The sequence below is a fragment of the Miniopterus schreibersii genome (genome assembly GCF_964146895.1).
Source record: "Miniopterus schreibersii genome assembly, chromosome: 14".
NCBI classification, from domain to species: Eukaryota; Metazoa; Chordata; class Mammalia; order Chiroptera; family Miniopteridae; genus Miniopterus; species Miniopterus schreibersii.
Genome location: NC_138114.1, coordinates 55,218,178 through 55,246,106, shown reverse-complemented (window position 1 = coordinate 55,246,106; position 27,929 = coordinate 55,218,178). Strand labels below are relative to the sequence as shown.

The 27,929-nt window shown below is 52.3% G+C and overlaps 1 protein-coding gene across 1 annotated transcript; it reads left to right on the top strand.

Moving 5' to 3' along the window:
• The first annotated feature begins 39 nt into the window (after positions 1-39).
• ACADSB (acyl-CoA dehydrogenase short/branched chain) lies at positions 40-25,350 on the top strand. Its single transcript, XM_081158344.1, has 11 exons — positions 40-177; positions 11,954-12,113; positions 12,319-12,419; positions 14,785-14,991; positions 15,490-15,660; positions 16,306-16,431; positions 17,220-17,312; positions 19,657-19,746; positions 21,540-21,677; positions 21,956-22,055; positions 22,914-25,350. The coding sequence occupies exons 1-11, from the start codon at positions 136-138 to the stop codon at positions 22,982-22,984; spliced, it is 1,299 nt and encodes a 432-aa protein (XP_081014470.1). The 5' UTR covers positions 40-135; the 3' UTR covers positions 22,985-25,350.
• Positions 25,351-27,929: the final 2,579 nt, after the last annotated feature.

The following is a 27,929-nucleotide window of genomic DNA, read 5'->3' as shown; positions in this document are numbered from 1 at the left end:
GGCGGGCCGTGCGGACGGGGCGTGGCGGGCCGTGCGGAGGGGCGGGGCCTGGCGCCTCCCGCCTCGGGCGCCGGCGCGGGGCCAGGGACCGGGAGCGTCCCGGCGGCCGTGCGACGCCAGCAGCCTGCGGGGCCCATGGAGGTCGCGGCGGTGCGGCTGCTGCGCGGCGGCGGGCTGGTGAGTGCGGCGGCGGGGGGCGCGCGCTGGGAGTCGGGGCGACGTTGGCCCGGGCGGCGGAGTCCTCTAACGGGGCCGCCCTCGCCCCAGGCCCGGGCCCGCGGGCCCCGCTGCTGCCGGGCGGGTCGGGGTGGCGGCCGGGCGGCGGGGCTGGGCTCGCCTAGGGGCTGCGGGGCGCAGCGGGCGCCTCGCGTGGGGTGGGCTGCGCGGGGTGCGTGCGGGCTGCCGGCCCGCGGCCTCCGAGCCTCGGCCTTTGGAGACCCCGTGCAGGGGGGCCCCCGATGCCCCCCACAAGGGCTCTGCTCCCCCCGGCCGAGGCCGTTAAACGGCGGGCACGGCCTCCCCGCGCAGCCCCGCTCCAGGACCGGGAGGGACCGCGTTTGGGGACGAACGCCCGCCGGCCCTGTCCCCGGGCCTGACCCCGCCCCCTGCGTGGGGGGCTCCCCTCGCCCCGCTTCCCGCCGCGGGGCCTGAACCCGCGCCCGCCCGCGGGACAGCCTGCCCGGGCCGCCCCGCCGCGGTCTCTCTGATTCTCGGTCCTCAGCCGAGGATGTTCCCGCTGCCTCCCCGAGGGGGGAGAACCGTCGGCCGGTCACGGGACTGGTCGCCCCGCGGGAGCCCGGCCCGTGCAGCCTGCAGCCGGGGCGCGTGCCCCTGACCGCGCGGAACCGGGACCGGCCAGGGCCTGGCTCCTTTTATATTAGACATTCGCGCCCCCCCCCACGGCCTGCTGCCCCGAACCCCACACCTGGGGTCCATTCCCTTTGGCCCGTACACTCATTGGGACCTTCCTCGCTGCCGGCGGTTTACTTTCTGTGGTTCTTTTTATTTGCTTTGATGAGTTAAAAGCTCTTCTTCAACTCTGCCCGGAGGCAGGATTCTGTAGCATTAGGGATAATTACAGTTATTTGGTATTTAGGGGTATTAAGGAAATTAGTCAGGTAATGTTAGCTTATTGTCACAAAGAAAGAAATACGTTTTTATGGTTACTATTTAATACTCTTTTATAATTGTCGTTTAATAGTTCAGCAAAATTGCCTGGTCTCACCGTTGGACTCTTTCTGTTTGTTCCAGAGCCAGAATGTATTGAGTATATCCTGTTTGGCACGCTTTTTTTTTTTTTTTTTTGGTGCTCTACCTGCATCATTTAATTCTCACAACCATTCTCAAAAGTAGTTTAATTTTTCAGATGCCAAGCCTGAAGCTGAGTGACATTAAGTAACTTGCTCAAAGTCACCGAACCAGGTCTGATTCTGAACTTAACCTTCCGGCAAGAATGGCTCCCCCCTTCCTTAGAGAACACACACTGGTTTCGTTCCCCGTGTTGGTTTTGTGGTGGCTTATCTCCTCCATCAGCACTCTGACAGGTTAGGCGACAGTTTACATCCACTGCCCTGTTGACTGCTCCTGACTGCTTGGGTTTCAACCCAGCTGTCACTTCCTCATGGTATAGTCTTGGGCACATTACTTAACCTCTGGGTCTTCATTTCCCGATCTGTAAAATGATGAAAGTAATAGTGGCTATGCCCGTAGGGTTGTTGTGAAGATTAATGAATTTATATGTGCATGGGAGGCACTTAAAATAGTGCCCAGCATAGAGGTGGCTGTCCTTAGAATATTAGCCCTTGTTATTGCCACGCATGAGCATTGGGCACTAAGGCAGATACAATACAGACTAAACATCTTTAAGTTTATCTCCTAGTGGAGAGATTGGAACTGCATCCAACCAACTTCATATCATTTAGATGTGGTACAGATCCTAAGAGGTCCACAGTCTGCCTGTGGGTTTGGAGGAAGGAGAGATGACCTGGACCTTTGGGAGAGAGGCAGGCTCTTTGGAAACTGGGCTTAGATTTTAGGAGGGAAAGGATTGGGGAGAACACTGAATCAAAAAGGGAATGGGGTCATTTTAAGGAATTTTGGACTTTATCCTTTGGGTTGTGGAGAGCCGTGGGAGGTGTTGAGCCTTGGAGATGCCCAATCATAGCTATGACAGTTAAACTGCTCTCATAGCAAAAGGCTTGGAGGGTAGAGAAATGCAAGGCAAGGCTAATTTTGGTCCCTGGCCAAAGAAACGGAGAGTCAGTATTTTGAGGGCATTTACTGTGGACTAGCGTCAGCAATTTACATCCACTGCCTTGTTGACTCTGTGACTGCGATGAAGCAGGTGTCGGACCGTTTTCCAGAGAAGGAGCTCACTCGGTGTCCTGGTGTCACGCGGCAGTTGAAGGTCAGCACTCACCTGCTGTTGGTTTAGGGCCCAGTGTGTGGGGAGCTGACCTCCTCCTAAGCCTGGTTCCCAGGCCTTGTAGCAATTTTTGTGGCAAAGTTCCTCTGCTGCCAGACCGTGCAAATCGTGCTCAGCTTTCTGCTGTGCAAGGTCATCAGGACTCGTTTGCACATATATTTGGCCTCTGGCAGAGCTTGGTAGCCAAACAGAATCTGTTGGTGTGTGATTCAGCACAGTCTGGCGCCGGGCCGCTCGAGTTTGCACCCTCGGCCTCTGCCACCTCCTGGCTGGACGACTTGAGACAAGTCACTGCGCCACTCTGTACTGTTCCGTAGCGGAGAGAGCAGCAGTATTCAGTGAGATGGTAGGTGTTACGTGCTTAGAACAGTGCTTGGCACATTGTAAATACGCAGTAAACACTAGCTATTAATACAGGCAGAGCCCGTCACCACTAGCTCCAGGGCTGGGGTGTCTTTACTCACTGCAGAGTATTCTGATCAGTCTGAAGGATCTTAAGTTTACAGCAGGGTCCTTGATCTCCAGGAAATTAGTTTTAATTTGGGAGACGGGGCATGTATGTTACGAAATGCGTATCAGGACAGTAGGAGACAGCGACTTGCCACTGCTAAATAAACGGTATGGACAGATGTGCTTAGAGGAGCTGGGCTTGCGCTGAACCACAAAAGAAGGGGGTGCTTAGGGTTAGGTAAGTCAGCAGCGGGGTGGAGATTCCAGGCCAAGGACACATGTCAGCAAACGTGGAGAGAGGAATGCATGGAGAAACCAACTTGCCAGGAGAGCTGGTGTGGTAAGGTTTCAGGGGATGGAATTGATTCAGGTGGCCCCCACTGTCATTTTAAGGGGTTAGGCCTGCACTTGTCCCTATAGCAGCGAGTGAATGTTGCCCAGTCCTGAAATGCAGCCCTTTGTTTACCAAGACACTAGGATTTATAACGTATTACTCCTCTGTACAGAAATGTCAGCATTTCTTTGCAAATGCAAATCTTTGTTTCCCACCCTTCTTTCTGGTTCCTGGAAGACTAAGTAACCATAAGACCTCCTCTGGCTGCCATAAGATTCTTTCCCCTTTCTCTCAGGGTTGTTTAACTCCCCCAGCTGAAAGCCTTTTTTTTTTTTTTTTAATTGGGCCACTGCAGGTGATAGCCAGAGCCTCCTGAGTGAATGCTGGAGAAAAGCAAAGCAGGGGGCAATGAACGTAGCACATCAGTTCCAGCTGCCACGTCCGTGGTAATGTTTGTGCAGGTGTGAGTGGTCTGTCCATAAAACTGCCCGAGAGGGGAGCTGTGGCAGCCTCGTTTCCCAGAAGTTGCTGCTTTTAATCAGGGAGGGAAGCCCCTAGAAGATCTTTCTGCATCTGTTTAATCTCGTGTGTTCAGCTTCAAGTAACCTTTATGCCAGCGCTGGGTTCCTTGTGGGTCCCCACGCCACAGCCGGGAGGTACTGGGGACCTACCCTTTCACACGGCGAAAGACGCCATGGTTGCTTCCAGTTTTTGACTATTATGAATAAAGCTGCTGTGAACATTTCTGTTGTTGGTTTTGCTTGAATTTAAGTTTTCATATGTCTAGGATAAATACTCAGGAGTAAAGTTGCTGGGTCATGTGGTGCTTGCCCGTGTATGAGAAACCGCTGAACTGGTTTCCAGGCTGCTCCTGCCAGTTACAGCCCTACCAGCAATGTGTGGGCTGCAGCTGCTCCTCAGCCTTGCCGGCCGTTGGAATTCGCATTAATTTTTTTATTTTAGCCACCTTGCTGATACACGTGCAGTTACACCTCACTGTTAATTTACTTTTAAGATACTTCCAGCAAGATTGGAGAATGGGATATCCTGGCTATTTGAGTTAAAAGACCCTTTTATGTATTATACACATGTAATTATATTATAAAATAATATTGTTTTACTTTTCCTTGGTCCTTAAAGTGGAATCAGCCAAAGAGGGCATTAGAAATACCATCAAGCCCTGGCCGGTGTGGCTCAGTGGTTGGCCCCTCAGCCCATGGAGCGAAGGGTCCCGCGTTCGATTCCAGTCAAGGGCACGCACCTGGGCTGCAGGCCCGGTCCCCGGCCCCAGTTGGGGCACTTACGGGAGACAGCCCATCAATGTGTCTCTCACGTGGATGTTTCTCTCCATCTCTCTCCCCCTTCCACTCTCTGAAAAGCGGTGGAAAAAATATCCTCTGGTGAGGAGGGAAAAAGTCAAAATGTGCTTCCCAAGGTCGAGCGCGCTGGTCACCCAGCTTAGAATCATGTGATCTTCGTGGACTAGTAAGTCAAAAGGGACTTAGAAAAAATGAGGTTTGTTGAGCACCTGTTATCTCTAGCCAGTACGAAAAAGCACATTAAATATAAAACCTGGCCTGTGCAAGTCTCTTTATCATCTCAGAGTGAGGGGGGTCGTTCTGATTAAAAGCTGATGCCATCACTAAGGGTTGACTTGACAACAGAAAAATCAAAAACTTCTGCATTATAAAACAAACAGCACTATAAGCAAGGTCAAAAGACATGACAAACTACTGTCACCAAAGAGCTGATTTCCTTAATTTATATAGAGCTGGAAATAAAAAGAAACTGAATAGGAAAACGGGCCAAAGACATGAAGTAACAGTAAACAGAACAGGCAGGAGGAACCAGCGGGAGGGTTCTTTGTCTCGGGTTATAACTGGGAGCCTCTCCCCTGAAGCCTTCAGGGATTTGCCACGGGCAGTGGCTCCAGCTCCCCAGCCAGTTATCTTTGTTCCAGGTGAGACTGACAGGCAAGTCTTGCCTAGACACCTCACTGCACTGCACGTGGGCCCCCCCACCTGCACGCCCCCATCCCTGTGACTGGCGAATGGGCCTGTGGTCCCCCTGGCGAGGGTGAAGTTGCAGCTTCCTGGTGAAGCCGCCCAGGTGACCAGGTTGTAATGTCGGGCCCTCCCTTTGCTCCCCGCCCATTGTTAATATTAGCTAGCTAGTTACATTAACAGAACCATTCACATACCAACCGTTCTTTCTCTATAACTTGTTAGAGCATCTCAAAATTTTCTCCTTATTAGAAAATAGGCACCCTTAAACATTTGCCAGTGGGAGCTAGAATGTTTAACTGCTACAAAAGACAATTTGGGAAATTTTATCAGAATTTTGAATTTTGCCCTTTGACAGAATTCGTGCTTCCAGATTGTGTTCAGGTAGAGTGCACAGGTGTGAAATGCGAGTCAAAGTTTATCAAAGTGGGTTTTTCTTTTTTTCCATTTTGTTAACCTAACAATAAAAGGCTGGTGTGAGAAGCACCGAGTGGTTGAGACTCCAAAGAAGAGCTACTCAGGAAGCACTGATGCAGAGATGCTAATGGGTCCCAAGCCAGAGGGGACGGGACGGGACGGGGGCAGCTGCGACTGGGAGGAAGGGATTTCTGTGGGCGTCAGCAAGCTGAGGGAGGAGTTTCTCAGGGTGCAGTAAGGGACCCATGGTACTGTGCTAAAGAAAGTGAATGCATCACACTGAAGGGGGTGGGGAGAAAGAAACATTTCAGAAACAAAGTATCCATTGGTGAAGGGGAGCCAGGTTTGTACCCAATAGATGTTTCTTTAGCATAAGGATTATTTTAGGCTGATTAATTTTAGGAAGCAGACATGGGAGAAGTTTTGAAAACCAAGTAGAAGATGACCTTTGTAAAGGACACTTATGTTTGTGGGGTGTAGAAATCTGTGAGGGTGTTTCCCTCACTGTACCAGGCCAGCTGTCACTATTCGTGGAGAAAGCCTAGACTTTGTGGGTGAAAAGGGCTCACATACTAACCTGACAAGCTCCGGGGAGGCCTGTAGAGGGGTCCTTAAAACTCAGAGACCTAAGTAACCCCATAGGATGGTCTGAAATTAAAACTCTAACTGAAAGGGAGTCATGGTGGGCAGTGGTGTCCTAGGCCGGTGTCTTCGTCCACAGAGGTCAAGCTTTACCTTAACTGAGCCTGTCTGTTGCCTTTTTGCATCTAAGATAACATCCCTTTGGAATGTCCGAGTGATCCCCTTTCCAGACCCCGGAGGGCACAACCACCCACCAGAGCACAGTCCACAGAGCCCCTCATTGTCACGTTACTGTTGTAGGTGGCAGCGGGTATTAGACTGGTGGGGTCAGACCGGATCTGGGTTCAGCAGCCTCAGTACAAGAGAACATTTACTTGGAAAGTCACAGAGGTAGAAGTAATTCGGAGAACAAATGGGTTTAGGAAACAAGTGATAGAGGCAAGAGAAGGAGCCTTGGAGTCTGGGAGTGAGGAAGGTGAAGGTGAGACGCCTGGGGGCGGGGCAGTCGGGGCTGACCCGAGAGCTCCTCTCACCTGAGGGTTTTACCGGTGGAGATTTTAGGGGAGGTCTCAGAGGAGGAGCTCAGTGGAGTACTCAGCAGCTTTCCAGGCGTGTCCTTTCAGGGTCAGGGTCTCCACTGATTGGTTGGTTGGTTGATTGATTGGCACCAGGGCGTGGGGGGGAGTCATTATCCAATGCAGCTGGTCCTGAGGCCAGCCTTGGTTTTGCTGCTTTTCTGGCCTGGGGCTGAAATACAACTGAGGCCTAGATCTTATCTCTAGGGAGGAAACGCTCGAGGGTCTGGGCCAGCTATATGCTAGGAGGGGAAAGGGCCCCCTGCAGGGGAGGTTCCTCCCTACAGTTGTCCTTTGCTAGCTGCCCCCCCTTTCCGCCCTGGTGACCTGTGCCTGGCCCGTGGCCCTCGCTCTGCTCGGCCTGACTCGTGCCACTTACAGTCTCTCGCTCGGGTGCTGTGGTTTTCCTGGTCACCTCCAGAGCTGGTCTCCATCCCCAGCAGCTTGCTTTTGGTGTTTCAGGTGCAGGCTTCTGCCATTTGGGCGAGTCACTCAGTGCTCTTGAGTTTCTACCATGTGTACAGGGCATATGCTTATTAAGAAACTTTATTTTTCTCCTGATAATCTTACCGACTTGAGTATTAACCAGCCAAAAGAACTTAAGGGGTAGAAGTGTGACGGGATAGTAAGAAGTCAGGAAAATTCCTGGAGAAGTGGAATGGGGAAACAGACAAAATTAAACACGGCCAGACAGTGTGGGCAGCGTCCGGCCAGCTTGTGAATCACAGGCCTTCTCTTCCCCGCCAGGGACCCCCGAGGGCAGGTGGTTCCTACCGTCCTCCCCAACGGAGAACACAGCTCACGGCACCCCGCCTGGGGAGCAGAGAACAAAGACCCAGCTAATGCCGTTGGTGGCAGCTAAACCCAAGGGCAGATGTCACTTGGGGCTGTTAGGCAGGAAGGGGGGGCAGAGGCGTGTATCTCACCCACTGAACGGCGTCCGCCGCCTCAGGACTTGCCAGACCAGATGACCGGGTGCATGTAGACCTCGGGGGTGAGCCTCAGCGGTGAGATGGGGCTTTGAAACCTGCCTGCTGCCCGAGACGCCTGGCAGGGGAGCTTTGAAACCTGGGGGGGGGGTGTAAAACCCCTGGGACCCCCACCAGGTGGGGCACTCCGACCAGCTGCGTTGCCCACTTGTGCTTTATGCCAAGTGTGTTCTTAATCAGTTAAATCCACTTGCTTTGCTTCAGTGCTGCTATCTGTCACTTGTTTGAATTTCTTCTCGAGAGACTGACAAGAGCTGAGGAGGGGAGAGCCCGCCCCCGACTCTTAACAGAAGGGCTGTCTGTTAACAGAAGGAAAATTATTTTTCTACCCCAACACTGGGTACTGTAGGCTAAAGACAAAAAGAATGGTACTCAGCCCTGTACCCTGAAAAATGTTTCCCGGGGGCATGTGTCAGCAGCACCGTGTCCGAGGGCGTAAGAAATTCATCCTGCAGAGCGTTGGGTTTCTCACTGTCCTAAGTGACCAGTAAGAAGAGGGGAGGGAGGGCAGAGCAAACCGTCAGGCTCCGTGCTGCCGGAGTGGCATCAAAGTCAGGCGTGCACACACGTGCACCCCCCCACGCACCACCCCCAGAACCCCTCCCACCCCCCCACACACACACCCCACACAAACCCTCACGCACACACACCCCCACACACACCCCCCACCCCCCAACCCCACCCCCCACACATACCTGCCTGCGGGAAAAAGAGGCGGGGGCGGGGGGCCTTTGGTGAGAAGCAATGAAAACAGGACTTTAGGTGAAGCATCCTCGTGTCTTACTGGGACATTTCCTTTGGAAAGTCTAGGTGGCCGGTCTTTGTGGGCTAGCACCCCTTTCCTCGGACTTCCGTACGCTGGAGACGCTTCGATCTTTGAAGCACTTTAAGGGTGTTTGGCGCCCATTTCATCCTGCGGATGCCAAGGAGGAAGGTCGTGGCTCACGTGAGGGCTCAGCTTAAGGAGCTCAGCAGAGGCTTTGCCAGAACGTTCGGCAGCCGGGACCTTAACCGTTTTTGTGCCGGGGTGAAAGGTACAGCAACACGGGAAAGTTTATAGACCGTTTCTCAAAATGTTTTAAAATGCAGAAATATAGTTTGGGATTACAAAGGAAATAAACTGATAAAAGTTACAAAATATTTTTAACTGTAATATAGTAATGGGTGCTTCTTAAATACAATCTGGCAGCAGTTTGAGTAACTGCTATAGTTTCGAAGTAGTAAAGAGCACCGACAGCGTTTCAAGGTATTCGGGTCAACTGTTGCGTAACATTAAAATACCTAATTCCTTTTGGCGACAGAGTCACTTGCCTACATTCATAATGGAAGAAAATGCTATATTTCAGTTAGAGGTCAGTGAAATGAAGGTGTAATTTTAACCCCACCCAAGTCCGTGGACTTTGGTTCTGTCCGAAGGAGCCCAGAGAGCCCAGGTTTGACCACCAGGCCTCAGGCGGGTGGAGTAGGAAGGAAGCAGATGAGACAGAAGGACTGGGAAGGACTGGGTGAGGCATAAATAACCATTATTCCATTCAGGGAGCGACCACCGCTCTCTACAAAAAATGTGGTGATGTGGTGCCGTGGGCCATAACTGTGGGAAGTCGTCTGGATGGAGGGGGCGCTGGAGCTCGGAGGCTGCAGTCACCACTGAAGGGCGGGGGGACTCGGAATCATCGAAACCTCGGCGGGAAAGGAAACGTTTCCCTGATCAAAGACTGTCGTGTTAAAGGGAATATTTTTTCCTGCCAAAAAGTATAGGGAATAGGTACAGGTCAGTGCTTTGGTTAAAAATGGATTCCATTCACTCAGCACACAGCTACTGTATTTTCTGGTGAGCATTTTTTTTAAAAATATGTTTTTATTGATTTTAGAGAAGAAGGGAGAGGGAAGGAGAGAGAAAAACATCCACGAGAGAACATCGACCGGCTGCCTCCTGCACGCCCCCTACTGGGGATGGGGCCCGAAACCCAGGCCTGGGCCCTGACCAGAATCGAACCGGCCACCTCTTGGTGCAGGGGACGGACGCTCAACCACCGAGCCACGCCGGCCGGGCTGGAGAGCACTCTCAGGAACCCAGCCTACATTTGTATAGCACTTCATACTTTTTAAAGCACATTTGCCTCTTGTCTCATCTTATGAATCTAAAATAATTGCTGTGTGTTAAACAGCCATATACTTTCTCACTAGCAACATTGAGGTTAAGGGGGTCACAGCTGTGTTAGGAGAAAAAATGGGTATTAAGACCCACTGGCTTCTTAAGTTTCTCAGTGGTGGGCTTTCTGTTAAAGATAAACTTAGGTGGGAAGATGATGCATTGACTGAGAGGCCCGAAGAAGCTGTAGTGGGTTTAGCGAAGTAAAGATCTCCCCTAGAAGTAAGACGTGTGGGCAGTGGATTGCAGGTTTTTAAATGTTATAGGCCATTTTCCTGAGCGTTTTGTGGAGAAGACAGCTGGCTCATTCATTCATTCAAATGCGTGCGGAGGGCCCTTCCCAGAGCCCACTGGGCAAAACTGCACCCCGCTCTGTCCCTTCACAATCCCACTCCTCCCGTGCCTGCTGCCCTGGGGCACCCCCTGCCACCCCTCCCTTTGCTGAGCCCCTCACCTTCCAGTTCTTCCCCCTCTCCTCACCGTCGTCTTAGTTCCTCCCCCGTGTGCCTCGTGTACCCTTCTCCTTTCCAGCCCAGAGTGTCCCTGTCCCAGCTCTCAAAACAAAACAGAACGAAATGGAGTGGAAGAGCTGAGACAGCTTTCCTTCTGTCTGGCCCATGCTGCTAAATCCGTAGCAGAGCACAGGTGCTCCCGGGCGCGGAGCTGCAAAGGTTGGCGGGGCCGAGGGGAGACGGCCCGTGGTTTCAGACAGGGTGACTTGTTCCTTGTCTCTCTGTGTCTCCATAAACTTCCTGCGTGTAACCAGAACCCGTGAGAAGATGCGTGGCTTTGACTAAGACATCTGCCGTTCAGCCCCGCACCCCTCGGCCCCCTCCTGACACGTGCCTGGCTGTCGCACCCGGATGGTCAGCCTCTCGCGGAAGCTGCACAGGCCCTCCCGCGGGCACGCCCCATGCCCGACGCCGCGCGCAGCCTCTCTTGGTGGATAAGAGGAAGCACTGATTTTCTTCTAAACAGCTTTATTGAGGAATAATTTACACGCCATAAAATTCAGTCTTTCTAAGGGTATTAATACAGTGATTTTCAGTAAATGTAGAGACTTGTGCAGCCGTCACCGTCGGCCACTCTGGACACATTCCTGTCGCCCGGAGAGCACCGCCCGGCTGCAGCCACTCGCCTGCCCGGACGACCCGCCTCCCGCCCCGAGTGCCCGTTCTCCCGCTGTCTCTGGGCTTTTCTGTTCTGGGTTTTCATATAAATAGACTCATATGACACGTGCTCTTTTGTGGCGGCTTCTTTTACTTTATGTGGCTTCTCTTGTTAATCCTCACAAAACTCCGAGAAGATATTCTCCGCTCTTTACCAGACTGAGGGATTCTAACTGGGGTTAAAAATCACTTGTCCACAAACAGAGTAATTTACTGTCAGACACTAGGGCTCGAAGCCAGTTCTTTCAGACGCCAGAGCCTACGTTCCTAGCCCTTGTTGTGCTGTGTCTTCCTAATGAGAAGCTGAAGAAACGAAATGAACTGTGGACTTAGGAGTCAGTTCCATCTAGAGGGTTCTGGTTCCTTGAAGGTAAAAGTTAACATCTGGGAAGTGTGTTAATTTGGGACAGCTCGTTGCTGGATAGAGGGGTTATATGTCAGCAAGCCAATTTCTGTTTGTGCTCCCATGACAGTGAATTTTAAAATGAGCCAGGTTGCCCTGGCCGGTGTGGCTTGGTTGGTTGGTGTCCCGCACACGGAAAGGTTACCGGGCCAATTCCTGGTTGGGACACATGCCTGGGTCTTGGGCGCGGTCCCAGGTAGGGGGCACGCAGGAGGAGCCGGTCGATGTTTCACTCTCACATCGATATTTCTCTCCCTCTCTCTTCCTCTCTCTCTGAAAGTCAATAAAAAATCTTAATAAGTAAATAGTGTGCCGGGTTAAGCTCCCTTGATTGGTGACACGTTGCGTGAGAATGGGTTACAGAGTTATTCCCCAAGAAGCTGATGTTCTGCCCCTCCTCTTAGCTCCTCTTAGCGTGTGCTCGCCCCCTGCTCAGTGGTGACTGTTTTTACAGCTAAGAAGAAACTTCCCAACTTGCCTGTCTTCTTGGAAGACTCCTCCTCGCGCCCTACAGTCCTCCCAGTCGGAAGCTCTGCTCAGTCCAACAAACAATGGGCTGCCCTGCGCCCCCCTGCAGACGCTCACCGACGAGGAGATGCTGATAAAGACCTCAGGTGAGCCACCTCTCAGCCCCGTCTCGTTGCCCCTCTGGCCAGGGGTCGGGTCTGTGATGTGAAATAGGTGGCACATGGCACGACTGGCCAATCCGTTGGTCTGTGTTCGTATATGGAAGTTTTTGACATTAATTTAAAAAGTGTTTTTTTAAAAAGTATGCCGTACTGATAGGATAAATACTTACCAGTATTTTCCCCCCTACAGTTAAAAAATTTGCCCAGGAACAAATTGCTCCTTTGGTTTCAACAATGGATAAAAATGCAAAGATGGAGAAATCAGTAATACAAGGATTGTTTCAACAAGGGGTATGTGATTCATAATTCCTCCAGTTTCAAGCTTCTGTAAATGCTTTCCGGGGTTAAAATGTGTGCACAGTTCTAAATTTAGGAAACAGCATCATGAGCTCTGCATTTCCCAGTGAGAACTGTCCGTGTTCTCTGTCAGGCGGAGATCCTAAAGATTTTTTAATTGAACTAAAACAAATTAGAAAAACTTGGCTTATAAGCAGATTGGCAGCAGGAGAGGGATCCCCTAGACGGCTGGTCCTTGTCCAGGAGCCACTTCGTCCCCAGGAGACGTCTGGTGGGGTCTGGAGGCGTTTTGGGTCGTCACACTGGGAGTGGGTGCTGCTGGCATAGGGGGTGGAGGCAGGGATGCTGCGAACGCCCCGTAGGATGCACCCCTCCCCCACAGGATCATTCCGCTCAGCCACGCCGGCTAAGGCGCCTCCCTCGGTAAAACCTCCCAGCGCAGCAGATGTTCTCCCCGGCCGTGTGCGGGGCGCTGGGAGGCAGAGGCTGCGTCCGAACTCCGTCACCCGGGCAGCCGACCTCCGCCTGCCTGAGTCACAGCCGCCACGAGGAGCGCGCTGCCCGGACGGCGCCTCTGGTGTGGGTGCGGGAGAGGCGGCCGGCGTGGGGAGAGCGTTTCGAGAGCCCCGGCGCTCCTCGCCGCCGCCAGAAGCAGCTGTGGGTGACCCTGTTCGTACCTCGAACGTGCAGACTGTCCCGGAGCTCGGCTCCACTCAGAGCCCCTGGCCTAAGTCTCTCTCTGTTACCCTGTTTGGAAAAGAGCCTTTTCCACTTAACTAAATCGTTTTATTTATTCTTGTTTTAAAGAGAGCTTTTTATCCCGTGAACAGTCGTGGTTTTTCCAACCTCCTTTTGTAGCAGTGAGACTCTCGGGGAGACGGAGCCCTCCGCCCGTTTCCAGGCCCGCTGCACCCTCACCGGCTGAGGAGCTCCGGCTTCGCTGAGCCGCGGGGCTCCAGCTCCAGGCCGCCCTCCCGGGAGCTCACCTCGCCAGGCAGGGCTGCGTGCGCGCCCGCCTGCTCTTGCCAGACACGGGGTCCCCGTCCTCGGGAGGGTCTGCCCGGCCGCGCACCCTCCCCCAGCCTCACCGCGTCCTCAGTCTCGTGTTGCCGCGGCCACTTGCCGTGGTAGCGATGTGACAGTGTTTCCAGCGTGGGAGGAACTGCTGACTTTTGTGGAGAAGGGTCTCTGACCGCCATTTGGGGTATAATAGGATAGTTACCCTGCTCTCCTCAGTCCCCAGGCACCAGGCGCTTCAGTCCTTCCTCACAGACATCTTTTCAGTTCTCTGACCACTGGGACCTCTCCCCGTGTGGCTGTCCCTTCACACCAGCTAAGAGTCCCCCACTTAAAGCCTAAGAGCCACCACCAGACGGCAGCATGCGGGAGTCCACGGTGCCTGGAGAGAATAGAAGTGTTATCCTGTCATCTGCTAGCAGCTTTGGGTCTTGAATTACGTGCACCCACAGTTTCTTCCTGAATGAGGGGGTGCTGGGGACTGTGCACGGTCCTGACTTAGGAGCAGTTACTGAGCAGCCGCTGTTACGCGGAAGCCTTGGCCGAGGTTGGTCGTGTCGAGCAGGCACCTGGGCCTCATCCCCTGTGGTTCTAGGGACGCCACCAGGTCCCATCTGCTAGCCAGATGGATTTGCTACAGTGGCCCAAAAGGAGTGGTCATTTGATTGTTGAAGAGTCAGGTGGGAGCACCTGCTCGAAGATTATGCCAGAAACCTCATTACATTGAACCCAGGAGAAGGGGGTCGTGTTGAAAACCAGGGAAAACATCAGGGGCAGTTTTTAGCAGCAGCAAGCGCCCTTAGCCTTGAAGGTCGGGACGCCCTCACAGGGGCTGTTCCCCGGTCCCCCCCTGCCTTTCCCAGCACCCACCCCGTAGTTGTCCTCGGAGGCCTCAGATGGAAACAAGTAGTTGCAGCATTTGGTTGTTTCATTCTCTTCACTGTGTGTGGTTCCTGTGTCATAGAACAAGCAAAGTAAGATGGAACTTACGTGGTTACAATGTGTCTCTTCACTGTGTGTGGTTCCTGTGTCATAGAACAAGCAAAGTAAATGGAACCTACATGGTTACAATGTGTCTCTTCACTGTGTGTGGTTCCTGTGTCACAGAACAAGCAAAGTAAGATGGAACTTGCGTGGTTACAATGTGTCTCTTCACTGTGTGTGGTTTCTGTCATAGTACAAGCAAAGTAAGATGGAACTTACATGGTTACAATGTGTCTCTTCACTGTCTGTGGTTTCTGTCATAGTACAAGCAAAGTAAATGGGACCCACATGGTTACAATGTGTCTCTTCACTTGCTCTTGTGAGAAATGTGCCCGGTGCTTCCTTGTTTGTCCCGCAGTTGATGGCTGTGGACGTCGACACCAAGTACGGCGGGACCGGGGCGTCCTTCTTTTCCCTCGTCCTGGTGGTGGAGGAGCTGTCCAAGGTGGATGCCTCTGTGGCCCTGATATGTGACATCCAGAACACGGTGGTCAACGGGCTGATCAGGAAGCACGGGACGGAAGAGCAGAAGGCGACCTACCTGACCCAGCTGGCTACGGAGAAGGTGGGGCGCCGGCGGGGCGGGTCTCAGTGTTTTGGGAGAAAGGTAGGCGTGGCGCTGAGGTGACTGTCGCATCCGCAGGGAGCGTCGCTGACTGAGGGTCCCACTCAGCAAATGAGCGCTGCCAGAAACACACTCTGCCTCCCGTCGCCACTGGGAAACGTAGAGAATAATCGAGGGACAACAGAATGATTATTTTTTGCTCAGTTATGTTCTGTAACACCCTCATGGGTGGCTTCATTTACATCGAGATGTCTTTCTACTGTAATTATTAGAACCGATTTAATTAAACCTAACATCGAATATGTGTACTTAGGTCTTAAACCTGTCTTAGACAAATAGGGTATTTGGGGAAATACTCCTATCAGAATACCATTACTGTTTTGATAAGTACAAGTTTTAAAAGCAGCAGCACAGTTGACTCAAAGCTGTTTGTTTTCCATGAGTGTTGGTTACACAGGATAATACAGGTATTAACCAGGGACATTTCCTTCCGTGCAGGTAGGAAGTTTCTGCCTCTCAGAGGCTGGAGCCGGTAGTGATTCATTTGCTTTGAAGACAAGAGCTGATAAGAAGGGAAACTATTACGTCGTCAATGGGTCAAAGATGTGGATCAGCAACGCTAGGGAAGCCGAGATCTTCCTGGTGATGGCCAACGTGGACCCTGCCATGGTCAGTCCCCAACAACATCCCCCCCTTCTCTTTATCTCTCTCCTGCTCCCGTGTCCCGTTAGGACTTGTCTTGGGTTCTTCATTCTTCTCAGGCTGGAAGGGAGACAACCGACACCTGTCACCCTCCTGTTCACTGACCACCTAAATAGTTTTGGTGCAGTTATTGTACCCAGATAACCCTTTAATTGTGTAGAATTTCAAATTTTCTATTTAATAATGAAAAATTTAAGTACCTATTTAGTACATTCAGTTTTAAGGGTATTTTATTCAATTGGGAAATAGACATATATATAGCAAAATAAATGCATTTTAACCTTTGTCTTTTCTCTAATGTAACATTTAATTGAATTAAATTTTAAACCTTTGAAGTGTTTAATAAAATTAAATGTAAAACATGGAGTTCTCATGATCCTCTAACACTGTAAAGTAACTTCTTTGACAGCCCTGGTGGTTTCTGAAAAAGGGAGAGTGGCGACGTTTTTTAGTTTCAACCTAATGCCCTCTAACCCTCGTTTTGTAATGTAATGTTGCGTCCGAGTCCCTTCGTATTTATTGCTAAAGTTCATTTTCAGTTTTCTGTTTCCTTTGAACTCTTTGGAAACACGGATCTTGTCAGCCCGAGTGATCACGTTGTCGATCTCCTAGGGCTACAGAGGAATCACCTGCTTCGTGGTCGACCGGGACACAGAGGGCCTTCGTGTAGGGAAGAGGGAAGACAAACTGGGGATCAGGGCCTCTTCCACCTGCTCGCTGACGTTCGAGGACGTCAAGGTGGGTGTCTAAGGGTGTCCAGTAGCATTGAGACTGATGTGAACTCTGTCTGCATGGAGCCCTGATGTGCAGGACAGGTGTCCCCACCACAGGGAGGGGTCCGTGAGACTCTAGGCCAAGTGCTGAGGTTCGGTCACGATTAAGTGCCCTTTCCCAAGAGTTCAGGCCACAAGTGGAAGCCTCGTTGCCCAGCTGCCGGCCTCAAGAGCCAATGTGGAGAATTAACCTTGTTTATACATGTGAACCAAGCCGGCTTCAGAGAAGGAAGCCTGGTGTTGGGTACACTGAAGGCCACAAGATGGGGGTGTTGCTCAGGGAGAGGTGACCACCACCAGGCAGCTGAGAACACCCCAGTTTTGAGCAGAGTCTGTTGAAAATGAGTAAGAGACAGTTGCTGGATGCTGGGGCTCTAGGACTTGACCGAGATTGACCAAGACAGAGCAGCTGTGACGGGTCCTCTGCCACGTGAGCCAAAACCCGACCTTTCCCTCAGGGCTGAGTGCTCACGGCTGACCGTGCTCATGGGCTGTTCACAGATGTCATGTGAGCTTCATGCTTCCCCAGCTCTCTCTTTTCTTCTAGATTCATCCATCACTCAGCAAATGCCGGCTGGGCTCTGGGGGCCCCGGTGGTGCCCCCTCTCCCAGCGCAGTGTAGGGACTGTGTGTTTACTGTGAGACACAGAGATGTGGCCGACGGCTTCCTTGGAGTAGATGGTGCATTTACAAATATAAGATCAAAATGAATTATGTCAAATTAAATTGAGAAATAACTGCATTTTTTTCCAGGTTCCAGAAGCCAGTATCCTGGGGCAAGTGGGCCACGGCTATAAGTACGCCATCGGGAGCCTCAACGAGGGGAGGATAGGAATCGCCGCGCAGGTCAGTCGGACCCTACTGCTTAGCACGCAGCGCACCTTCCACGCTGGCCCGTGACGATGTGGGCAGAGAAAGAAAATATAGGGAGGGAAAATGCCGTGAAACTAGTGAGTCCTGGAAGCCTGTGGACACAAGGTGGCACCCTCTCCCTCCAGGAGACGGGCTCCTGGCTTTCCTTAAAATTCCTCTTTGTTCAATTACATAATATCCTGGAAACCAAACAGCAACTTAGTGGTGACCGTCTTTCTGCTTTGAGGATGTGAAAGTATTACCCAATACCCAGATCCGTAACTTCTAAAACGTATCATAAATGTGGTATTTTTTTTATTTAATCAACTTTTCAAAGCATGAAAATCATTCTGGAAGAAATTTTAAAATTAAGAATAATATTGTACTATGTTGTAAAAGTCTCTAATCTATAGATAATGAAATGCTTGTTCTTAGTGTTCTGCATGTGAAATTCAGGCGATTTTTGTGTGTGTGACACTGGAAATAAAATAGCCACAGTTAAGCAGATACGTAAGATGAGCGCTGTTCCATTTTTTTTACCGCATCTGCCCTGTGTGATGCATATCACATGCTTCTATTAAGTGATATCAGTTATTTTCTAGATTAAGAAAATGAATAAAGTCTTCAGTTTTATTATAAGTTATGTCATTTTTGTAGAATATATTTATTTACTTTCATCAGTGAGTATCCAGAATTTAAAAACTGAAGCGCTTTTAGATTTTGAAGATGCTACATATAGGTTAGCTGCTCGATGAGTTAAATGTAAAATTACTCAAGATTTTTTTGCTGCTGTTAATTTGCTAGCAGCATATTCTTGGATTCCGCACAAAACTGGATACTGTATTACTAAAGAGAACTGGCGCGTCTGTTCTTTTTAAAGTTTTCCTGGGATTGCGCTTCACCAGATGGGGCATTAAAACTACAGTCCTGGATCTCTTGTTCCCAGACACAGAAATAGTGCAGATGTTCTGGTAGTAAAATGCCCAGCAGGGCTTGAGCCTGATTTCTCCAAGTTAACTTATAACCTGGTTAAGAGTTAAGGTCAGGGAGTGGTTAGTTCCTGGTTACACTGCGGGCGCCTGTTAGAGAAAGAGGCGCGTGTAGCAGCGGACTGAGCGCCCATCCTCCGGCCTCTGTAGCCGAGGACAGGTAGGTTTCCAATATTGACGGTGGAAACGTCTCACAGAGGTGGCAGGGCCCGTTTGGACTGGCATCCGGTCATTTCTGTTTTCACGTCAGTAGGGTGGTATTGACAGACCATAGCTCTAGTTCTAGGGGTAAGACGACATCTTAGCCCCCAGCCAGGAGCGCGGCGGGTCTGCCCCGCTTCACGTGGCTCCTGTGGAGATTTGTTTGTTCGTGTCCTTTAGTTGTTCGCATGATATTCTGTTCTCCAGAGAGTTTAAAATAAAAAGCTTAAGGAAAATGTGATGAATGCTAATGAAATATTGATGTTTTCGGGCACTTCCCCCAAAAGCTTTAGCTATCGATTCTCTTTTCCTCCTTCTGAAGCCTCCATAGTCTGACATAATTAGATAGTGATTTAATGACGACGTAACGTTGAGGTTTAGGAACCACTCCCGAGCGTGAGCCGTCCAGTAGATGTGGAGGTGGGTCGGCAGTGAGAGGAGGCAGCTAGCGTCGCCACACGCCCTGGTTTGCTCTTCGAGGGCGTGAGCTAACGGCTCCCCGTCGCGCCTGAGCGTTCACCCCAGCTCCGCGTTGTCACCGGCGGAGTTTCCTGAATGCCCGGGCTCGGGCCACCCTGGCCCCTCCACCCAAGGCCTGGGCTCAGTTGTGAGACCCCCACGTCGGGGTTTTTAATGAAGGTCCCCAGTGGTCCTGGTGGCAGCGGGTTCACGTTCTAATGCTCCTTCCACCGGAGCCTTGCTCATCCTGGTCGGGACGTGAAGGTAGGAGGTTAAGTGACCTCCGCGTTTGACCTCTGGAAGGGCTGCAGGGGCTGCTCCCGTCTCTGAACACAGTTCTGAGCAGAGTTTCTGGGGCTCACGTTATGCCTGGAGAATTGGAGCTAGGAGGAGGCGTTTCCCAAAACGTAACCTGGCAGTGTGAGCACAGCCGTGCGGGAGATTCACCTCCATGCCGAAAGTTAAACACGTGTTTTTGTAGGAAATCGCTCTTTTTCTTGAAGTCACTAGGAGTCCGGTCCTGCATTTCAGGGGTGACGGTCACTCACGTGCCCCCCAGCACCTTGGGATCTCTAGTTCTTCCTTCCCCCAAGTCTTCAGTCTGCCTGTGAAAGAAATTTGTAGCTTGAATAATTAAGATCGTTATAGTTATAACAAAATAAGAAATTCTGACCTTTTTTTTTAAACAGATGCTGGGAATAGCTCAAGGATGTTTTGACTACACGGTTCCATATATTAAAGAAAGGATGCAGTTCGGCAAAAGATTGTTTGATTTTCAGGTTTGTAATTATTAGCATTTTCTACTGCACTGGACTCCCTGTCGTCCTGGTAATGAAGAGGGAGGGGTGTCACAGGCAGAGGGGTCCCCTCGGGATGTTCATGGGAGAGAGTGGGGAGGAAGGATCTCGGGGTGCTTGTGAGTGCCTGACCTTCTCCAAGGGCAGAGCGGAGTCCTCGCGGCCCGGCTGGCGCTTGATTCGGGGTCCCTTGGGAGAGCTCTAGAGCTGTCTCCTCACAGCTTCGGAGGTTCCAGGACGTGGGGTCTGCACTCAGACATCCGGTGTTCGAATCCTCTGTTTCACTAGCTTTAGGCCCTGGACAAGTTACCTCCCCTCTGGCTGCACCTGCCTCATCTGTAAAATAAAGATGATCCCGCCCGTCCTCTAGAGTGGTTCCCATCAGGTAGATGTGAAGTGCTAGCACGTCGCCCGAGCCTGGCAGTGTTCGTAGCCGGGACCGTCGGGCCAGGTCTGCGCAGAAACCCTCAGAGGGCCCTGCTGCCCGACGCGTCCGCTGCAGGAGGCGCGGGGCTGAGAAAGTGCCTGTGAGCCGCTCCGGCCGAGTGTTGGGTGGCGCTGGCCTGGCCCAGTGACGTGGCTTCTCGCAGCTCCCCGGCCGGCGGGGTTGGCTGGTGGCCCTACGCAGGCTTCCTCTCCACCCACGTTCCGTCCTCAGCAAGTCTTGGGGGGGAGACGGGGCAGCTGATCACCGAGGGAAGCAGGGGATCCCTTTGCATGCCGCGATCTCCCTCTCAGCAGCTCTGGCTCCAGGCACACTGCTACGCCACCGGCTTGGCATGGTAACGACTCGGCAGCGCCAGCCCACAGCTGCGGGTGTGCAGGACGCTAGGCCGTGGGCGTGACAGGCAGCTGAGGGTCTGGGACGCGTGAGCACGCAGGCCCGCCCAGGGCCGGCCGCAGCTCACGCCCCCATCCTGCCGCGGAGACTGAGGGCCCAGCTCATGCAGCGGGCACGGCGTCAGGCACAGGGGCAGTGTCGTGGCTTCTGGTCAGGTTTTCACCTTTTATACTTGAGTACTTGCTCCACGCCAGCACCACGCAGATGGCAGCAGGGTCCAGAGCGTGACGACCGTGTCGGGAGGCTCTGGCCTCCTTAGCGCCCAGAAGCAGGGTGCCCGTCGAGTGGGGAGCAGGGGCCAGGGGTGCTAATAGGTATAATCGTGACATTTCTAGGGATGCCTGGGGTGGGTGATTGAAAGAAAACTTAGAAATATGACCGTGAAAAGCAACATTGTTGGTTTTATATATCTCTGTGAAGCTTTGAGTAAAGTTAGAGGTTTTTTCTAACTGCTTTAATCTCACAAGAATGCCTTGTTTTCTGCTCTGCTCATGACCATATCTCCTGTCCTCTAGACTACAAGCTCCTTGAGGGCAGGGACTATATGCAGAACCGAAATTTTGTTAATTCAAACAAATAAAAAATATATTCAAATTTTTCCTTTGCTGGAATTTTGTTTAACGGGAATTTGAATCATAAAGAGCATTGAAAATAATAATTAAATGTTATATTTTTAAACTTAACTTTGTGATCATTTATTTTTTCAATCTTGACAGTTATACAGAATTACATGAACTTTGAAAAATTCTTAAATAATACACGTAGTATCATATTTCAGTTTAGATTGCAGATTTTAAATATTCTTACAAAATGAGTGTGAATTTCCTTTTGGGTATGTCCTGAGTCTCCTAGTTTTCCACGTCCAGGCAGGACTTCGAGGATGGGCTGTCACTTCAGAAACCATAATTCTCTAACCTGAGCCTAAACGACACAGGGGCTGCAGCACCAAGTGGCCCAGGTGGCCACCCAGCTGGAAGCCGCGAGGCTGCTGACGTACAACGCGGCCAGGCTCGTGGACGCGGGGAAGCCGTTCATAAAAGAAGCTGCCATGGCCAAGTACTACGCGTCGGAGGTGAATAGCAGTAGTAATAACACCAGCAACAACGCAGCCCTTTCCCCCCAGTGCACTTACTGACCTTTTCCCTTAGGACGTCGGTTGAGCATTCCTTAGTTTTTCACACATTCATTTAACTCCTTCACCCCCAAAATTAATCTGCTTCAGCGTCCCCTTTGAGCGCCAGGCTCCTGGACCCAATTTCAGCTTTATCTACCCGCCCCACCGCAGCACACGAGTGTTTGTAACGCTTAAGCTGTGGGCTCAGCAGGTGATTTGCTGCCTGTTTTTGGCAGACGGCGGGACTGACGACCAGCAAGTGTATCGAGTGGATGGGAGGTGTGGGCTACACCAAGGACTACCCCGTGGAGAAGTTCTTCCGAGATGCAAAGATCGGTAAGTAGATTTCTCCGTTTTGTTCCGCTTTGTTTTGTTTGACTCTGCAGGCGTCCAGGCTGCTATGTGTGGTTGGTGTTATGTGCTTGGTGCCCAGGCTGGGGCAGTTTTCATCTCCTCAGTATTATGGGCTTTGGCTCCTTTTCTGTGGCTGGGCTTTTTCCCACCTCTTCCTTCAAAAAAAATGGATTTACATTTTTAAAAACATCAGATTGCCTTTTTAAATGCCGCAAAAGACTTTTTAGTAAAACCACAACAAAACCTGCCTTGCCGTGGCCGGGTGGCTCAGGTGACGGAGCCTTTGCACCAAAGGCTGCAGGTTCAGTCCCGGTCGAGGCCCCTGCGGGAGGCGGCAGATCGGTGTCTTCACCTCCATGCCCCTGCCTCCCCCTTCCTCTCTCTAAAGACCAATGAAAAAAACACATCCTCGGGTGAGGTTTAAAAAAATATGTCTTAGTTTTTCTTTTAATAAAAAGGTAGTGTTTTGGGTTTGTTTAGTGCTGTCCTTTGAAGCTTCAGTTCTAATTCAGAGGCTAAGTGCCTTCAAGCCTGAGCGTCCCGAGGCTCTGTACCAGCCGGGAGGGCAGAATCCACGGCACTGAAAGCTGGGCGTCCCCGAGTCGCACTCAAGGCCTCTGTGTTGATAGTTCAGGAACGAAAACCTCCACCTGTTTAGTGCTGATTCTGGGTCAGAATCTGATTTCCAAGTGGAAAGTTGGCATCGCTCAGGCAGCCACCCCAGGTAGCACGTCCAGAGGACATTGGATGACGTCGGTAGTAACGATCTCTAGCAAACGCGGGGTATGTTTGCACAGCTGCCCTGTGTCCACGCCTCACTCGCCCTCCCTCTCGTTTAAGGTACAATATACGAAGGCGCCTCAAACATCCAGCTGAACACCATCGCGAAGCACATCGATGGGGCGTACTGACCGCGCGGGAGGGCCCGCTGCCGCTCGCCGGCTGGCGTGAAACCCTGAGCTCGCGTGCCTCTGTGGGGAGTAGCCCTCCGCAGCGTCGGGGCGATTTATGTGGGGCCTCGGTCATGGATCTTGGGCGGACCTTTTCTATTTTATCTCTCAGGCCTGCTCAGCTTCGGCTCAGGAAATCATTTTTAAATTTGGGAAGAAGTCTACTCATATCTTCTCGAAAACGTTTTTAAGTTCTTTCGGTATAATTCTGCCTTCAGGGAACACAGAAGTTTCCCTCTGTCCACATCTGGAGTATTAGTAACAGGCAGACATTCAGTTCCAAGCTGCTGAACTAGGTGGAAACTGACAAAGATGTTCTTTAGGAAACTCTGGAAGCTGTAGCTGTAGATACTGAGACTGGTGGGAGATGAGGGTGTGACTCTCGGTCCCGTCGGTGAGGAATCACTTCCACAGAATAAAGCCGGGGGCTCTGTCACGACGACTGGTGTGTGGCAATGCGTCCGCGTTCGTCCTCGGGCGAGGAGCTTGCCTGGTGGTTTAGTGAGCAGAAGGCGCCCGGTGTTGTCAGAGTCGCCCGCCGTGCCCGTTCCAGCGGTGTCTCCGTTAAACGGGGCACCGTCTCCTCGGGCTTGGTTACCGGCTTCGTCACGGGCGGTTCTTCAGGACTTGTGTTCCCTCGGTTCAGTGCCTCTCAAGGGGAAGGTGTCCGGGCCCCACGAGGAACTGTGTCCGCACCACATCGGGAATGAGGGGCGGGGGGCTGTAGAGTTTGAAAAGGCACGTTCAGTAATGTAAAAAAATAAAAGACAACTCCATGTCTTGGAAAGCAGAAGTAAGCGCACTGCTTCACCAACGACAGAAAGGGCGGAGGTCAGAAAACACGTAGCTGGTGCCACTCCTTCAGATCGGGATTCCCCGCCGGGAGAGACCCCGAGGGCCTGTGTCCCGAGTTCCCGCAGAGGGGCGTGGGCAGGTCGGGGCGACGGCTTCCATCTCCCGACCGGGCCTCCTGCCCCGCCGCGTGGCCGAAGCCTGGGCCGTGGCTGCGGGGCCTGGCGCGCCCCTGTCTGTGGGGGCAGCTGCAGCTGCAGGAAGAAGTCACTTCCAAAGTCCAGTTTTTTGTTGTTGTTTTTTTAAGAATAAGTTGAGCCCGGCCGGCGTGGCTCAATGGTTGAGCACCGACCTAGGATCCAGGAGGTCGCGGTTCGGTTCCTGGTCAGGGCACGTGCCCGGGTTGCCACTCGATCCCCATCAGGGGCGCGCAGGAGGCCGCCGAGCAGCGACCCATCATTGCTGTTTCTCTCTCTCCCTCTCCCTTCCTCTCTCTGAAAACAATAAAGACACATGTAAAAAAAAAATTGTTTTTGAAAAAGAAAAAGTTGAAAACAAAATAAGGTAGAAATATAGCCAGACGTAGTAGTGGTTACAGGTATAAGTTTAAAATCACCTATTAAAAATAAAAGATGTTAAGATGGGACAAAAGGAAAATTTAAATCCTAGCTACGTAAAGCTAAAAACACCTTTTAAAAAACAAAAAACGAAAAAACAGCCCCGGAAAGTTGAGGCCGAGCCCACAGTCCTGCGGAAAGGAGAGCAGGGGTCCTGTGCTTCCTCGGGCTGAACACGCTCCTCACCCCATCGACCCAAAACGTATGCAGATGTTTGCCTCGTTCCAGCTGAGTTTTTGGTCTGAAATCGCTAGCGGGTCTCCGCAGTCGGGGGCAGTCTCCAGAAGGACAGTTTCAAAGCCAGTTAACTTCATCACCTCTGAGTAACGACAGAGATGCCAAAACCTGAGCCCGAGGCCAGCGCCGAGGCTTTCGCCACTGACCCTGGGGGAGAGACTTGCACACGGTCACGCAAAAGCCAGGCTAGTGCCAGGCGTCTGAGGGGACAGCTCTTGGGAGAAACTCCCCTTCCTCCAGCCCGGCTGGCGCTCGGGGCCGGGCGGCCGCGGGCTGGTCGTGAGCCCTCCTGCTGCTTCAACGCTCACTTATTTCCCTTGTACTCTTCTGATCGTGTCCTCTGCCCTTAACTTCTTACATTTTTTGGCCCCTAGTCCCCCCACTGTTTTTACTGCCTCTGCCTGTGGGTTTCCCTCGGAGACCCAGGGTGACCGCCGCGCCCCGTGTCACGGAGAACCCCGACTCTCGGAGTCTCCGCACACCCCTCCGGAGGCCCCCCTGCGAGTGCAGCCCCGCTACGGTCCTATTGTTTAGATCAGTAATTACATTTTTAATAAAGAGGGTGAAATTGCAGGGATCTCGGCCTCCTCGTGTTGTGGATTTGATGAGACTGGTTTCCGTATAGATTTTCATTGTTCTGTCGGTAATTAAATTTCCATTAAATAAAGACTGTGCAATGCCCTGTTTGTGCTCACTTTATTATTACGGAGTTTTAAAATTTTAAGCGGGCCACCTCTCTGAAGATTTTCCATTCCTTGTTCTCTGTAGCTTTTTTTGTTTCCTAGCCTCTACTTTCGTACTTTCTATTTGTATTATGATCTTATACATACTCATGGTGACCCAGCGGATCTCAAAAAAGTAACCTTATTCAAAGTGCACAAAGTAGAATGTATGTTCATAGAAAAATGCAAATTAAAGTTAATGCTAAATAGGAAGAAGGCTCGTGGCGTCCACAGCAGAGAGCCAAGCTCTGCCTCAGCCCTGAGGTTCAGGACCCGAGAGGAGGCGGAGGCTGCGCCCCCTTTCCCGTCCAGCTTTCCCTGAAAGCAGGTGGTCGACAGCCTTCGGTTAGGGGTGAAGGTTAGCCCAGGAAAGGAGCCCAGCATTGTGCTCAGCGAGGGAAGGATGAGATGCGGCCTGGAGCCAAGGACAGTCCGACACTGGCTGTCACGTGTGGGGTAAAGGAACCGAAGTAACAAGCAAAGAGGCAACCTCGGGAAACGGGCAAGAGCCTGGAAATGCCCAGCGACGCTGCCTGGGGGTGAGAGGGGAGCAAGGGGGACACTCCAAGGCAAGGCCCCGGCGGTCCTGGCCCCAGAGAAGCAACATGCACCTGAGGGGCCCGCAGGACACGCCAGGCAGTGAGCTGGAGGGGGGCCCGCAGCTGAGCCCCGAGCTCGCGGGGTGCTGAGCACATTGCGGCCGGAGGAGGGCCCAGCTGCTCACGGGGGGAAAGGAGGGGAGTGGGTCGGCGACGTTTATATACCCAACGGAGCCAGGCAGCCCGGGGCTGAGAGCCAGGCGAGTTATGAGGGCGTCTCAGCGAGGAGGCGTCTTTTCCTTCTCGGAATGGGGGAAGCCGGGTCGGGGGAGAAGCCTGGAACGGGAACCGCTTTGTGGGGTTACCTGACACGTAGAGAAAGAACGTTTTCATCTGCTGTGGACCGAAGGTTTGTGTCCCCCAGATGCCTGTGTTGAAATCTTTGGACAAGGTGATAGCGTTAGGAGGTGGGGTGAGTGGGATTAGTGCTCTTACAGAAGGCACCCCAAGAGCTCCCCGCCCTTCGGCCACCTGAAGTCACGGGGAGAAGACCTGAGTGAGGAACCAGGTCCTCCCCGGTCACCGAGTCCCGTGGCACCGTGATCCTGACCTCCCGGCCTCCAGAACTGTGAGTAATAAACGTTTCTTGTTTGTAAGCCCCCCGGTTCGGCCCCGGCAGACTAAGACACCACCCCTGCTCCAGCCCCCCAAGAGCTGAAGGAAGCATTCCTGTGGTGTGGATGGCTGGACGGGAAGCCCTGTTTGGTTCACGCGTTTTCATAACCGACTGTTTAGTAAAATGCTTTTACGCACTGTCTTCATTCAAACGGAGCCAGCTGGGAGTTGCTCGGGACAGTAAACCACCACTTGGAAAATCCAGGCGGGGACGGTGGTTCTCGCCAGCTGTCAGTGGGTTTGTAGCTCGATGAGCCATGTGGACCGAGGAGGGACAATGCTTGACTCGGTCGCCTCGCGTTGCTCGAAACCCGCGTCCTCGAAGCCCCGGCTGGTCGACTGGGCAGCTCACAGTCGCGAGCCCAGGTGCCCTCCACCTGCCCCCGGGCCCTGCAGGCAGCGTCCCGAGGGGACAGGTGTCAGGAGTGATGAGTGATGGGGGCAGGCGTCCACACTCCTCCCTCCCCTCCTCCCGGCCAGCTCTGGGTCACGCACTCATTCCAGAGCCATCGCTGGCCTCAGGTAGGATTGCCTTGGGGTTGGCCGTCCCACCCGGGCAAGGTCAGCCTCCTCGGGCAGCGGTCACTGGAGGGGGCGTAGTTACCGGAGCGAAGCCCAGGTCTGCTGGGCGAGTGGGTGCTGGCTCAGTGTATCTGCTCCCCGGGGGGGCTGCTCTAACAAAACACTGTAAACTGGTGTTTGCAACGGAAGTGCATTCTCACGGTTCCGGAGGCCAGAAGTCCAAACTCAAGGTGTCGGCAGGGCCAGTCTCCCTCTGGAGCCTGTGGAGGAGCCTTTCTTTGCCTCTAGCTCCCGTGGTTGGCAGCAGCCCTTGGAGGTTTGCTCGTGGCTCGTGGCTCGTGGCAGCACAGCTCCAGCCTCTGCTCCGTCGTCACTGGCCCCCTTCCCTCGATGCGAATGTCTGCGTCCAAAGTTCCGCCTTTTTCTAAGGACAGCAGTCATGTTGGGTCAGGGCCTAGTATGGCCTCGTCTCAACTTGATGACAGCTGCAGAGCTCTCGTCTGCAAGTAAGGTCACCTTCATAGGTTCCAGGGGGACATGAACTTGGGGAGACACTACTCAACCCACTGCACGTGCCGACCAGCTGCGTCCATCACTGGGGCTCGTTAAAGACTAGTGAGCGGCTCACAATGACTTGTACGGCAAAATCTCCATATACCGGCTGAATTGGGGCAAGGGGGTGCCCGTTAGAGCCAAAAGTCCTCTATATCGTGAAGTTTTCCAGATGCTTCTGTTAAAAAATTGACAAACTAGTTTACCTGTTTAGACGCATTTGGGTAATTAAGGTTAAGTAAGTATGAAA